The sequence below is a fragment of the Hipposideros armiger genome, unplaced genomic scaffold (assembly GCF_001890085.2).
Source record: "Hipposideros armiger isolate ML-2016 unplaced genomic scaffold, ASM189008v1 scaffold_444, whole genome shotgun sequence".
In the NCBI taxonomy this organism is placed as follows: Eukaryota; Metazoa; Chordata; class Mammalia; order Chiroptera; family Hipposideridae; genus Hipposideros; species Hipposideros armiger.
In genome coordinates, this window is record NW_017731794.1 from 696,721 (window position 1) to 711,377 (window position 14,657).

Genomic DNA, 14,657 nt, shown 5'->3' on the forward strand with positions numbered 1-14,657 from the left:
TATTATGGAGTCAGACTTTTTCCCCCAAGGGATTTTTACTGACTATGAACTAACTCACATTCCCAAGAAAAATTCCTCAGTGTTATAGCTCCTTGTGGGCCCCTCATAATTCTATTTTTCTATTACTGGACCTTAATAATCCTCATTTGCCTCTAGAGTTTTCTAAAGAATTGTTTCTCTATGAAATGTTTTATTTTCAAACCTTGTTTCCATTCAGAGGACTTTATGATGTAGTTGACATTTTAGTAAAACAATGTAAAATGAAGATTGTTATCTAGGCGTGGTCATCAGAGAGAACATTGACACTTAGGGTTTGGGAATAAAGGAGAGCTAGCTCTAGATCTGATTTTCCTAGAAGAGCAAAGGAAGAAAATGTCAAAGGAGACAAAGATTCAAGAGATGGTTTCTGTGGCATGATATTGCTGGGTAAAATTCTTATTTGTATATTCGCTTCCAAAAAAGAGTTATAAAAATGGTTTTGATTATACTGAAGCTTTCTTTAAATTTTTGTAGAGTTGTTTTTGGCTTTCTAAACAAGGAGGTACTTGCACAATAGAAATGGTTGGCTTCTATTATTTTTGGCTTGTTAAATTTCATACAGGTGACATGCGAGAAGTGGTTTAGTCCTTAACTCTGATCAAGATATCACTACCTATAAATATAAGAAGCCACATCTGTAGATGGGGAGTAAAATGCTATTAGGTTTATGTTTAATTCAGCATACAAGAACTAGAGATAGGATAGGCATAGTTTCAGGAAATTATATCCATAATCTGAGATTTCCATTTTATCCTAAAATGCCTACTTCTGCCGTCACTAAGCCTGAGATGTGAATTGGTGAGTTTTTTGTTTTACATATTCTTTATTTGCATACCCTACCTCAGTAGGAGATAGAGATGAACAATGGAATGTCCAAAACAAGCAAAAACCATGCAAGCAGCAAGGGAGAATAAAGAGAAGCAAAAGGTTGGGGTAACGCCACACAGAAACTAGTAGGCAGATCATGGACAACCAAATATCCACAGAAATCATTTTAAAAGATCAAAAACTGAAACTGTAGCACCCTATCGATTGCAACAGCAACAGTACTGTCAGTCTCCAACTAATGTACTTTTTTTTTTTTCCTAGAAAGAAAAAAAAGGTTTGTTGAAGTTGCTTTCTGGAGCCTCCACGAAACGTAGGACCCGAGTGTCGCCTCCAGCCTCACCCACCCTGGAGGTGGAGCTGGGTAGCAGCGAGTTGCCTCTGCAGGGAGCAGTGGGTCCTGAGCTGCCGCTAGGGGGCGCCCACAGCAGGGCCGGCTCCTGCCCCGCCGATGGGGACGGCCCCACTGCCACCGTGGCGGCCGGGGCAGCTCTGGCCCAGGATGTCCTTCATCGAAAGACGAGCTCCTTGGACGCGGCTGTTCCTATTGCTCCACCTCCTCGCCAGCCCTGCTCCTCCCTGGGCCCTGTCATGAATGAGTCTAGGCCTGTTGTTTGTGAAAGGTGAGTTCCGTGTTTTTCCAGGAGAAAACTAGGAAATGTGGGGCAAGCTTTATGTTGGAATATTTATTCTGACATTGAAGATTTTTTTTTTTACATCCTCCTCAGTTTCATTTTAACTGAATTTGTAATAACAATCAAGCGCTGGCTTTCTTTACCACTTGCTATAACACACTCTAGTCTCTACTTTTCCCTCCTGAGTTTCCTACATGGCTTAGGCCTCCAGCCTTCTTTTCATGGGTTTTCTTCAGACAGTGTTCCAGAATCATATGCAGATGAAATGGTCAATCACTGGAAACTTGTTCGCATCTACTCCTTTTTTTTTTTTTAATTTATTTATTTTATTGGGGGAACAGTGTGTTTTTTTCCAGGACCCATCAGCTCCAAGTCAAGTAGCTGTTTCAATCTAGTTGTGGAGGGCGCAGCTCAGTGGCCCATGCGGGGATTGAACCAGCAACCTTGGTGTTATGAGCACTGCGCTCGAACCACCTGAGCTAACCGGCCGCCCTCTACTTTTTTTTCTTGCTTCTCTTCCATCACCAACAATCGCTCCCTTGTTTCACCCTCTGCCTTTTTTTACTAGTACCTGCTACTTGTAAAGCATTTGGAGAATCCCGCCAACTAAGAGGATTCTGTCATTATTCTCCCTGAGCCAGAAGGGCATGGCTCAGCTCTCCCCTCCTGACCCAGGGACTTGGTTCAGAACAAGGAGCCCTGTTTTAGTGATTCTGGCCTGGAATAATGATGACAAATGTGAGCAGGTCTGTTTGATACAGTGAGTGGGGTTCTAGGAGTGCCTTAGAAAAGCAAATATATTTACTAAGACAAGTATCTGCTAGGATTCTGTGAATTAGAAATGAAGCACTGTTCGTTCCCCAGGAAAACTTTATAAAGTGCACTAAAAATACTAGACATAATGCATAAATGTATAAACATCTGTTTCAAAAAGCGTTATATGTTTTAGGGTTTCTATAAGCTTTATTCCCTCTATACCTGCATTTCATAAATAAAGCACATTTCTAATTTGTGGAGGTGTGTTGCCTTTTAGGTAGTATTTTCTACCTAAATGATTTGAAATCTTTCTATAAGGTGTTATCCTTTAAAATGACTTAATTCACCTTAGCTCAGTATTTCAGATGAATATTTGTACCCTCCAAAATCTGAGGCCTTCAGTCACTTAATTTTGGAGGCATACTTTTTGGCCCCAAAATAAACTGGAAAAGAATAAACTTCAAATAACCTATGTGCATTAAGTACAAAGTACACAATTTATAACATACTTTTATAGTAAGGTGGAATAATTTTCTATAGTTCTAATCCTTATAAAACCAGTTTTGAAATGAAACATTGCCCTAAAAACAAGTTCTTAACCCGCAAATAAAATCATTCTATCTTGCGCCTCATCTACTGTGCTCTCTGTGAAGCTTTGAAATTTTGTCCTGAATTCACGTACTCCTTTATTCTGAGTCACCCTTGATTCCTGCAGTATTTCTCTGCTTTCCAGGGATGGAGCCTTCTGTCCCTGGAGTTAGTCCAGTCACTTGTTTACTCTCTTTTGGTCACAAAGGCCCGTCCTCTCCCCACCCGCGGGCTTTGGCTGCAGTTTTTCTTTCGTGCCCCAGAGTCACTCTCCTCTTTTCCCTGTCATTTGCGGTGTCTGTGTGACTGTTGCGAGTGCTCATTCACTTTGCCTAGACTCTCCCTAGGCACTGGCCCCCGGCACTGCCGCCTCCCGCCCCTATTATGCGTTCCTTTTCAGTTGCCAGATGTCCTGAGTCTCCGTGGCTTCTGCATTCCTGCCCCTTCCTCTTAGAGGAGCTCATTTCTAACAGCAGGCTCCTGCTGTTCAGTGCATCTGAAAAGCAGAACAGACAGGTGATGGCGGTTCAGGGAGCACAGGATGCCCATCAGATCGGGAACATGGAGACTTTAATGCGGGGACAGATGGGCACGGGCGCTCTGAAATTCTCTGGCAGGTTTTTCACATAACCACTTTCGTTTTTTACAAGTGGAAAAGGGATGTTTGGAGAAGATTTCTTTCCATGTTTATATTTTTATAATCCATGTGTTCAGTGGACTATTCAGTGTAATAGCCAGCCTGGCCAGCTTTTCACAGACCCCTTTGCCTTCATACAGTGAGGGTGATAGTATTTATGTAACTTGGATTCTTAGGTCTGCCTGGCTCTAAAAACAATAGGAAAAAATGTGTGGAAACAAGATATATAATCAATGTGAATGAAATTTTTTTAATTACTAGAAAACTACCAAGTATATCATGTAAGGATTACCTGTTTTGATACTTCAAAAATTTAAATACAATACAAAGTACTTCATGCTAAAAATGAAATAACTGCTAACTTTCACATCAGAGTGACTCAGAAAGCATTTCAGGATCTTAGATTCCTTGATTCACAATCTAAATATCAACACCTCCTGCCCTGGGGTTCTTTTGGTAGAATATTTACTGATAGAAGTTCATAGAACTATTTTTCAGTGTATAATATTGGTACAGTAGGAGACAGGATTCATCTACAGATGATAATGAGAACAAGCATAAAATTTCTTCTCAAACCATGACCCTATCTCATAAATCTAAAGTGAAAGAATGTGACTAGGGCAGCCAGTGCTGTCAGTGGAAAGAGACCCTCCCGTGATACAAAGACTTCAGCAACATCGCAATAAGGAAGGATGAACCTTGAGGTGTGTTGACAGGTCTTGGTGTCAGCTGAGACAATTCTCTGAGGAACAAAAGGATTCTTTTGTGTTGGTTGGAGATACTGAAGAAAACATACTATATCCTGGAGGCCGAAAATGTATAATTGATGACAGCAGAAAAAAAATAGAATAAATATTTTAGGCTCTATTTTAGAGGGATTGAGAAAAAAAATCAGGAAATTGCAAAGAGAAAGTAGAAATAAAATATTTCAGAAGGGATGGCAAATAAAAGAAATCATGTATGATGGGTTTTTTTTTATCTTCTAAAAATATATACAGATAAAGGGCTTAAGGGAACACAGCAAGTCATCTCTATCTGTGTATATTTTATTTTATTTATTTATTTTTTTTTAGCTGAGCCATCCTGCTACCTGTTGGCAGCTCAGCGGCTGCTCAGCTCGGGCTGGACTCGAACTGCTGTTGCTCAGAGCTCAAACTCTTGAGCGAGCTCTTACCCACCTGAGCCACTCGGCCGGCCCTTATCTGTGTATATTTTTACGTTTAGAAATTAAACTGATAACCACATACCTATACCCCCATCTCCTAAATTAGAAAAAGACCTATGATCTTTGATCAGGGATTAAGCTAGAACACTTAGAAACATGCAAATTGGATAGAGATAGATTTACAGAAAGGCAGCCGGCTTAACCAGCATGATTAATGTGAGTCAGTGACAATGAACCCCCCGGGTGAAGCAATGGACATAATTTACTTGGACTTCAGGCAAGCTGCAAAGCAAGCTAGTATGGTTTTGCCAGTGAAACACTTAATTGCGTATTAGATTGTTGTCACAACTGGCAGAAAGCAGTAAATGGTTAGCCACCCAGATTGGGGCGATGAGCAGAGGGCCTCCCAGTGTGCCACAGGGGGCCCAGTTTGGACCATATTAAGGGAGATTCGAAACAAAAATGTATGAACTACAGACAACATGAGAGAGGCCAGAAGAATAAAGAAGAGAAAAGAACCCAAGTGCCCATTTAGATGGCAGCCAGAACACGAAAGCCCAAACCAGGAGATTGGCATTGGTATCTGTGCAGCTTCTTTATATAGCAAACGTCTGTTTCTCGAATTCCACCCTGGTAACTAACACCAAAAACAGAGTTAGGGTCCAAAAGCCAACAAGAGACAGAGCCCCATTCAAGGCCAAGTCTGAGCCACACTGTACACCCCACACTGCCACCCAGGTGCTCTCTTCAAAGGGACCGGGGTTGGGGGATACTTTCCAACATCCAAGTTACCACTCAGCTTTAGATGTTTTTCCTTTTTAAAACTTGGTAAGGTATATATAAAATATAACATTTTGGGGCCAGCCAAGTGGCGCGTTGGTTAAGAGCTGGCTTGGGATGCCAGCTCTGAGCAGCAGGGCCCCAGTTTGGATCCCACATGAGGCCAGTGACACTGCCCTCTACAGCTAAGATGGTGAACAACAGCTCGACCTGGAGCTGGGCTGCTGTGAGTCGCCGGCGTAGGCTGCAGCCCCTGCTGCAGTGGGCTGCCATAAGCTACTGTGTGTGGCTGGCAGCCAGCGTGAGCGGCTGGCAGCCAGTGTGAGCTGCCAAGAGCCGCCCAGAGGCCGGCGACCGATCTCCCTCACCCTGGAAGAGCGTGATGATAATACCAACATGGGCCAGTGAAGCAACGTCCTCCACAACCAGACTGAAGAACAAAACGACAGCAACTTGTCTGTTCCCCTTCTCCCGATTCCCCAGTGCTGTTCCCCTCCCCCACTTCCCCAATTAAAAAAAAATGTATATAAACATTTTGTCACATGTAAGTTCAGTGCCTTTTAATACATTCACACTGTTGTATAACCATCACCACTATCCATTTCTAGAACGTTTTCATTATCTCAAACTGAAACTGTGCACCCATTAAACACTTACTCCCCAGTCCCTCTTCCCCCCGCCCCACACAGCCCCTGACCATCACCATTTGACTTTTTGTCTAGGAGCTTGACTGTTCTGTGTATACATGAATTTGCATGATAGTATCCATTTGTGTGTGGCTTACTTCACGTAGCATAATGTTTCCAAGGTTCGTTCATGTTGTAATACTTGTCAGAATTTCATTCTTTTTTTAGCTTTGTACATTTTTGAGAATAGTTTTACTCTACAATTAGGCCTTTTCTAGTTGTCACTCAGTATGCTTATTAAGAATTGCCATGGGTGCTATGCTAAATGGTATGAGGCATATAAATGAATGAATTACCATCATCTCAGCCCTCAGTCAGCTTACAGTCTAGTAGAATCAATGAGACAGGGATGCAGATGGCAGTAATACAGCGTAGACTGAGCTGAGTGCCATCAAACATAGTCATGAGGCCCCTGGGATCTGGTCAAGCATGAAATTGCTTCCAACCATGGGGCCGGGGAAGATTTCTGGAGGAGAACTGGAGCAAGGCTTCGAGAGGCTGAGTGGGTGTGGATGGGCAGAGCGGTCATCCAAGGGAGTTCCTGGTGGGAGTGGGTGAAGGGAAGGCCATATTGGAGCACGTTCAGATGTCGAGGAACATTGGGTACATTCATGGAGATAATAGTAACTGTAGCTCTGAAGAGAGACTGAGGCTAGGTCATTGAAGGCTTTCCATCCCAGGCCGAGGACGAACCTCACAGGCATTGAGAAGCTGGTAACAATTTTTGAGCCATAGCTAGCTAGCTACAAACACAGTTAGTTCCCAGTTACGAAGGTTAATGTTAGCTCTGTGTCGAGTGGAATGGGGACAGAAGGAGATTTGAGGCAGGGGGGATTATTTGAACAGGTAGATGGCCTCACTAGGTGGAAGGTAATGAACTCGTCCACCAAAGATTGTGGCGATGATAATGAAGATAATGAAGAGGAATGGATGGGGTGCAGATTGTGTGGCTGGATCGACAGGTCCCTTGGAGGTCATGGAGAGTAGTAGTCTTGGACTCCTAAGGCTCAGAACTTCCCCAAAGCCCTATTCAGATAAAGACACGCCTAATCCAATGAGGCCCAGGATGGAGCAGCAGATGTGAAGGGCCCCCACAGCTGCGCGTTGCATCTGTTTGTTGATCTGGACGCATTCTATTTGGCAAAGCCTTCCCATGACTGAGATAGCTGGCCACTTTTGCCCGGTATTTGGTCTGAAGAGCCCGGGTTAGAAATCTGTATGTGAACTACATCCCAAGGCTTGAGGCCAGGATCGAAGCTGGACGATTTCTGAGCAGAGGCTAGTACTGCAGCACCTGGTAGTCTTCTTATAATCAGGGCTGTGTCACAGTTTCCGTTATGGCCACGGTTGCTAATTCCACCCCCCAGAGATTTATAACTTAAGCAATGAAAATGTGCTCCCACTGGGAACTTAGCAGGAAGATTATGTTCTTAGCCCAGCAGCAGTTGTAGATCAAAAAAATCCTGACAAAATTGGTTTAGGGCATTTTCTAAAATGCAGATATTAATCTAGTTCACTTCAACTGTTCCAAGAACTATTTTTGTTCCATTTTACCTTTAAGGCAGCTCACAGGGAACTGGTGGGGAACAGATTTCATCAGAGATATACTCTGAATGTGATTTGAGTCACTTGTACACATTTTTCCCCAAATTATAAAGCTTTGCTCAAAATTTTAACTTTTCCCAAGTGGCAGCTTTTACATTGCTTTTTACATGGATTTTTAGCATGTTGGCAACAGACTTGAGAAATCACGTCTGGATCCCTTCCTTCAGATAATTCCAAGATGAAGTTGTTTGTTGCTTTTATAGATGTCAGAGGAGGGATTCCAAAGCCTTAACACTGCCCTTCTAAAGTTTGTCACGTCTCATTATCAGGCAGTTTTTTTGTCTGAGTCTTTACTGGGCAGTGCTGGCTAGCAATTGACAGGCCTATTCTTCACGTCTTAAAAGCTCCAGGCCCCTGCCTGCTGTCGCCTAAGCCATGTGATCACAGTGGGAGCTAGCATTTGGGGGTGTGAACCATTTGACAGACACTTTACAAAGAGCATCACACTTAAAATCTCACTGCCTTACTCACTACAGCCCCATTCTACAGATGAGGAAACTGAGACCAAGAGAGCTGAAATGATTGGACCCAAAGTTAATCTGCTCCAAATACCCTTTTAAGACTGTATCACCCCCACCCCCCAACCCCAGGCCAGGGCTTGCCCCACAGTGCCCCTCCTCTTTCATTCCATGCTTGCTTGAACCCTGAGCCTTGTGCTCTATAAATCTTCACGTGTGAATTAACTTAACCTTTCTTAGAAATGGTAAGCCAGCCTCCGTGCTGTGCTTTTGCTTCAGATCTTGGAGGATAACTTTGTGTGTGTATTCACAAAGTACCTCTGGAATTGTTTGAGAAGCCACTTGACCTTTGCAGAGATGCCTTTTTTATAGAGTAATAGCCTGGGACTCTTGCTATGGTTCTTCTTAATGAGAGTGGATTCTAGTTTTTATGGGATGGAGATTGTGAAGCTAGCAATCTTCTGAAAGGACTAGGCTCTAATGGGTTTCAGGAGTTTGGGGGCAGGTCTATTGAATTTGCTCTATCGTCTTTTAAGCCATAGCATTCTTTATTTATAGCCAAGAGTGTGTCCTGTGAGGCTATACACTTATTTTCTGACTTTGAGAACTAAATGAAAGTAGAAACTCAAAATTGCCTTTATGACTGAATACTGCATAGCATCAGAGAAAGATGTATATTCACATCTTTTAGTAATTTGCTTTGTAACAAATTACTCCCCCCCCCCCTCAAGTTAGTGACTAAAAACAATGAACATTTGTTATCTCACAGCTTCTGTGTGTTGGGAAATTGGGAGCAGCGTATCTGGGTGGTTCTGGCTTAGGCTGTTTCTTGAGATTGCACTCCATGTGTTAGTCTGAGCTGCCGTCATCTGAAGGCTTGACTGGGCTGGAAGACTTCCTTCCAAGGTGGCTCACTCACGTCACTATTGGCTACTTGGTTTTGGCTTTTGGAAGAAGACCTCAGTCACCCACCCTGTGGTCCTCCATAGGGATGTTAAATTTTCTCACAACATGGCAGCAGATTTTTCCCAGAGCATGTGATCCAAGAGAAAGTAAAGTGGAAGCCACATGCCTTTTAGGACCTAGCTGTCATTTTCACAATATATTATTGGTCGTGCAGTTCATCCCTATGCATTGTGGGAGGAGACTGCACAAGATTATGAATAGCAGGAGGCAAGCCTCACTGGTGCATCTTGGAGGTTGGTTACCCACCATACACTACCTTTTTCCCCCCTTTGGTTGGGAAAAGCAAGAGAGGCGTAAAGGAGGGCAATAATGCTGGGAAAAATAGAGAGGGATAAAAGGATATGGAGCATAAAGCAAGCAGCCTCCCTCTGGTTTCCATGGTTGCTAACCATATATTTTTTTTTTTAGCTGAGCCATCCTGCCACCTGTTGGCAGCTCCTCAGTGGCAGCTCAGCTCGGGCCGGGAATCGAACCACTGTTGCTCAGAGCTCAAACTCTTGAGCGAGCTCTTAACCAACTGAGCCACTCAGCCGGCCCTACTAACCATAATTTTGTAGGAGACAAAAGTGTAGAAGCAGGGGATAGATAATATTAAATGAACACGGTTTCTGGGGTTTGTAAATGTTAATTGCACCTTTTCTCACTGATGTCTGAGTTCAGAACCAATGGAGAAACAGACACAGTTAATACAGTAATGTAGATCAGAATGTCAACCTCAGTACTGGTGGTGTTGGACTGGATTTGGAGCCACAATCCTCCCTTCCCTGTCTAGACCATAGCACAACCTGCCAAGGGAGAATTTGGGTATGTAAGGCAGGTGAACTTCCTTAGATTTGCCCCCTCACCCATGCCAGGGGCACAGACAGACGGATTTCCAGACCCACGTCCAGAAGGCAGGCCTGCTCCCTGATCATGTCATGCTTACAGCATGGACACAGGCAGAGCAGAGCCCGCTCGGCCTGAGAGGGGAACCCACCAGCTCCGCTACTTCTCCCAACCTCACCCATCCAATAAATCCACTCCTTTCTTCTAGGAGAAGAGGGACAGGGCATTTCCTCCTGGGAAATGGAATAAAACTGGCCTTCTGTATGGCCAAGATACAAACACTGGGAAGGGACAACGTTGGCTCTCCCTGTAAAGGGCATTCAAATAAACCAGTCTGGGTCATCAATAGCAGATTTGACACACGTCCAAACTCTTAACACCAAGATTCTACTCAACAGAGAATAATTATATTTTGAGTTGTTTTACGAACAGTATGAACCAATCATGCTGTTGATGGGTTTTTTTTGTTGTTTGTTTGTTTTTAGATTTTTTATTGGGGAATTGGGGAGGGGACCAGCCAACTTGTTGTTCTTCAATCTTTGTTGTGGAGGGTGCCAGTCACCATTTGGCTGCCTGGCAGCAGCTCGTGGCCTCTAAGCTCAAGATGCTGTGTTCAGTCTTAGTTGCGGGTGGGCGTAGCCACCATCCCATGAGGGAGCCTTGCTGTTAGGAGCGCACGCTCTATCCACTGAGCCATCTGGGTGGCAGCTCATGGTGTTGATGTTTTGTCATGTTCTGTTTACGTTTAAGGCTGTGCAGACTAATAGTACGCCATTTTCATCACCACTTTGAATGGCCTTAACTCCCTCTCTCTTGTCTAGGCACAGGGTGGTGGTGTCCTATCCTCCTCAGAGTGAGGCCGAGCTGGAACTTAAGGAAGGAGATATTGTGTTTGTTCATAAAAAACGAGAGGATGGCTGGTTCAAAGGCACATTACAACGGAACGGGAAAACGGGTCTTTTCCCAGGAAGCTTTGTGGAAAACATCTGAAGAGACTTAACGTTGAGACGGCTGATGATCGTATCACACAACAAAAGAGCACAACACGACGTGATGGAAAGAGCACATTTGTGGACTTCCAGATGGTCAGGAGATGCGCAGAGGACGGGCGTGTGACCCCAGTGCCCCCAGCACATTTAGACCAGCAAACAGTGTGACAAAGACGTGTGTGTGTGTGGGTGGGTTTTGTCACTCTGGATTCTGATGTGTAAGGTGTGCCTTGTACTGTCTGATGTACTATACAGAAAAACCGTTTTGTTTTTTTTTTGGAAAAAGAAAAAGGTATGTAGCTAAAATGGACAATTGTTTACAAGGCTTAACTAATTTATTTCCTTTTTTTAAACTTGAATTTTTCTTATGCTAGATAAATTCTTTGGATGATGATTTTAAGAAATTATTTATGAAATGATAGCGAAGGAGAAGCTGGATTATCTCCTGTTGAGAGCAAGAGATTCTTTTTTGACCTAGAATGAACCCCTTCTCCCCCTGCTGGTGTTTTTTTTTGTTTTGTTTTGTTTTTTTTTTTACTTTTTTAAGACAGAAATGCCAGTTCTCTGATATGGTTTTCCTCTTGGGGAAACCAAAACACACAAGTGAATCGATATCAATAAGGGCCTGGGGTCAGGAGACAGAAACTTGAGTAAAGAGAAGTTAACAATTGCCTGTCTTTCTGGTTTGGTCAGGAATCACCAATCCTGAAGACCTAGTCCTCAATTTAATGTTGTGGGTTTTTAATTTTCCTCGAATGAAATCAGTGAAGCGATCAGGAAGAGTAAAGCACAACCCTTGAACAAAAATGTTTTCAGAAATATATTTAGTTTTATACAGTGCAGCAGCTCAGTCCATTGGTTGGGAATTGGACACGTTGAAGTGGTCCTCCTGTCTGAGAATGGCTGTGAAGTGTAATTGCCCATTTTACCCCAAGTAATCTGCATGCCCAGGACACAATACAGCATTTGTGAGATAGTGGTGGTAAGTGATGCCCTCGTGCTGACGTCAAAGGCGCTAAGAAACACTGTGAAAAGTTTACATTCATCCATTGTGGGCCTCATCCCACCGTCTTGCATGTGTTACTGGATTTCCACAGTAATCTAGGCTGTGCATGGTGTGTATATTTCATTGCAATTTCCCATCAAGGTGAGTTTGCGCTCAGAATTGACCACTGCAGGAGCTGTTAAATACACAGTACCCTTTTCTCTGCCCCCAAAGCCACTACTGACCAAGGTCTCTGAGTGCACTCGCCCCCTCCGTGGCTAAGGCATCCATCAGCCATGACACAGGTCATTAGTGAAAATGCTCCTTTATGTCCCCCCAGCTGATGGATGGAAAGGGTGAGCCAGGAGGCTGCTCACAGCTGTGACTGTTCTCTGGCAGCTCTGGGAGGTTTGGCGCTCGGGAGAGGGCCCACACCTTACAATTGTGGCAGGACCCAGCTGAGCCTGTCTTTTTATATCTGTTCTTTGATGTCATTGGCCTTTTCTACCCATTTCATTCCCGTGCCACGCAGTCGTGTGTCTGGGGAGTCCTAAAAACAAAAGAGGGGAAGACAGCCTGGTAGTGAATGAAATCATCGCCACAGTTTTCTCATGAAAAAAAACCACAAAAAACCTTTTCACATCTTAACGTTTAAGAACTACAACTGGGAAATAGAAACGTGAACTGAAAAGTCTTCTTGCAATAGCAAGAGGTTTCATGGTCTTAAAAAGATATATGTGATTGAAATGAAATCATTCCTAAATTAACCATTTTTTATAAGACACTGTACATTATGTTCCTGTGTGTTGAATTTTTAAAAAAATACTTTACTTGGATATTCATGTAATATATAAAGTTTTGGTGAAATGAACTTTAGTTAGAAAAAAAAAGCTGGCATCAGCTTTCATCTGTGTAAGTTGACACCAATGTGTCATAATATTCTTTATTTTGGGAAATTAGTGTATTTTATAAAAATTTTAAAAAGTTAAAAGACTACTACAGGTTAAGATAATTTTTTTACCTGTCTTTTCTCCATATTTTAAGCTACGTGATTGAAGTACCTCTGTTAATAGTTTCCTGGTATGAAGTTGGTTAAAATTTCATCTGTTAATAGATCACTTAGATAATATAATGTATGGGTTTTCTATTGGTTTTTTGGAAACAGTAGATGGAGATTTTGTAACAAGGGCTTGTTACACAGCGATAGGGTAATAATAAAATTGCAGTTTATCATTCCTTTTCATGTTAATAATTTGAAGACCGGAGAAAAGGTTCAAGATTAAAATTTGATGTTCACCGTTTATATGCCCATTGTGTCAGTCCTTAAATTTTTTTTTTTTAACCTGGGACACATTTGACTTCATTTCTACTTCATACAAATTCTTTGCATAATACCTCAAACAGAAGATGTCTGCAATGATCAATGTGGTGGTTATCGTACATTTTCTCTCTCCAACTAGCAAACCTTATTTGGTTAGTTCCCCCAAGAAATTTAAAGTCTTCTTAAAAGAGCTTGTGATGTGTCAGCAGGGATTGTGTAACGCTTCTGCTCCGCTCTCCCTCTTTATGGTTGGAAGTTTTGTCTTAGCCATTGGACTACCAGACCTGCAAGCAACTGCGTGCTAACCCGCGGGTCTCAGCAAGGCTTACGGACATAACCTTTAGACTCACTAGGATTTTAATCATCTGTAGAATGCCAACAAGCCGTAAGTTTAAAAGGACCATGTATGTCATTAAAGAAAAAATATTTTCCTGCTTTAATGTTTAGTTACTATGAAATTGCTTATCAGAATGAAAAATCAGGACTTCTAGGTTGTATCATAGCTTTGCAAAAACACTCTCTTTGTAACCCACCTGGACAAGTCAATTATTACTTAGTAGTTTCCTCCTGCTGCTGCTCTGTGTTGCCTCCCTGGTGAGGGTGAGGAGCACAGGAGACAGTGTGACCATTTTGAAAGTGCTATTTTGATATGTGGTATCATTTTCATCTCTGGTTTCCAATATGTCATCTCACTCCTTTGGAGTATATGCATATAAGGCCTTTATTGGTTTTAACTGGATTTAGAAGGAACAAATTGAGGTGATGTTTCCAATTGCTATGCTATTTAGTTTTCTAGCCATGATGATAATAAGACAGTGTTTTTCATACCTCCAGAAGTTCAGATGAATATTTCAACCCAGAACTCTAATAATTAGGATTCAAGTTTGGAAAATGCTTTGAATAGACATTAGACTAAGTTGTACAGCTCATTGTGTGTGTGTCCATGTGAAATTTCTAGAAGTGTGTTTTGAACCAATTAAGCTAAGTCCTTATGAAGGTAGCATCCTATTGATATTACTCCTTTACTGGAAGGACTTTGCCAAGGTGCCACAGGAACTGGGAAGACATTTACAGATAAGATCAGCCAGTGTCCAGGCTTAGCAAGTGCTTACCCCTCCCTAACCCCTGTGACCTCCAAGCTGGAATGGGGTGTACTGGGGGACTCTGTTCCTGGTAGTAACTGTCACCAGAGACAGGACAGTTATTGGAATGGTCACCAGCCAATAAGAACCGTGACAGTTGTATAACCCCCCTCTCTCTGGTTTACAAATGAATGCTTTTTCTGTGTTTCCTATGAATAACTTTCTGACTCGGCTATTTCCATTTCAGAAACAGCACCTTGATCCCACTCAGTGCAAATTCTTATTGTACTGCAGTGACCCAGATTCCCAGGAGCC

The 14,657-nt window shown here is 42.7% G+C and overlaps 1 protein-coding gene across 4 annotated transcripts in view; it reads left to right on the forward strand.

Moving 5' to 3' along the window:
* The window catches only part of SH3RF1 (SH3 domain containing ring finger 1), a 169,203-nt gene extending 155,927 nt beyond the window's left edge, over nt 1-13,276 (forward strand). For 3 of the 4 annotated variants that reach the window (XM_019665510.1, XM_019665509.1, XM_019665512.1), the window contains exons 11-12: nt 1,129-1,487; nt 10,787-13,276. In XM_019665510.1, coding sequence (XP_019521055.1) covers nt 1,129-1,487; nt 10,787-10,955 — 528 coding nt within the window. In that variant the 3' untranslated portion in view covers nt 10,956-13,276. Of the gene's footprint in view, nt 1-1,128; nt 1,488-10,786 lie in introns of those variants that run through there. The other variant, XM_019665513.1, reaches the window with a different exon arrangement.
* Nucleotides 13,277-14,657: the final 1,381 nt, after the last annotated feature.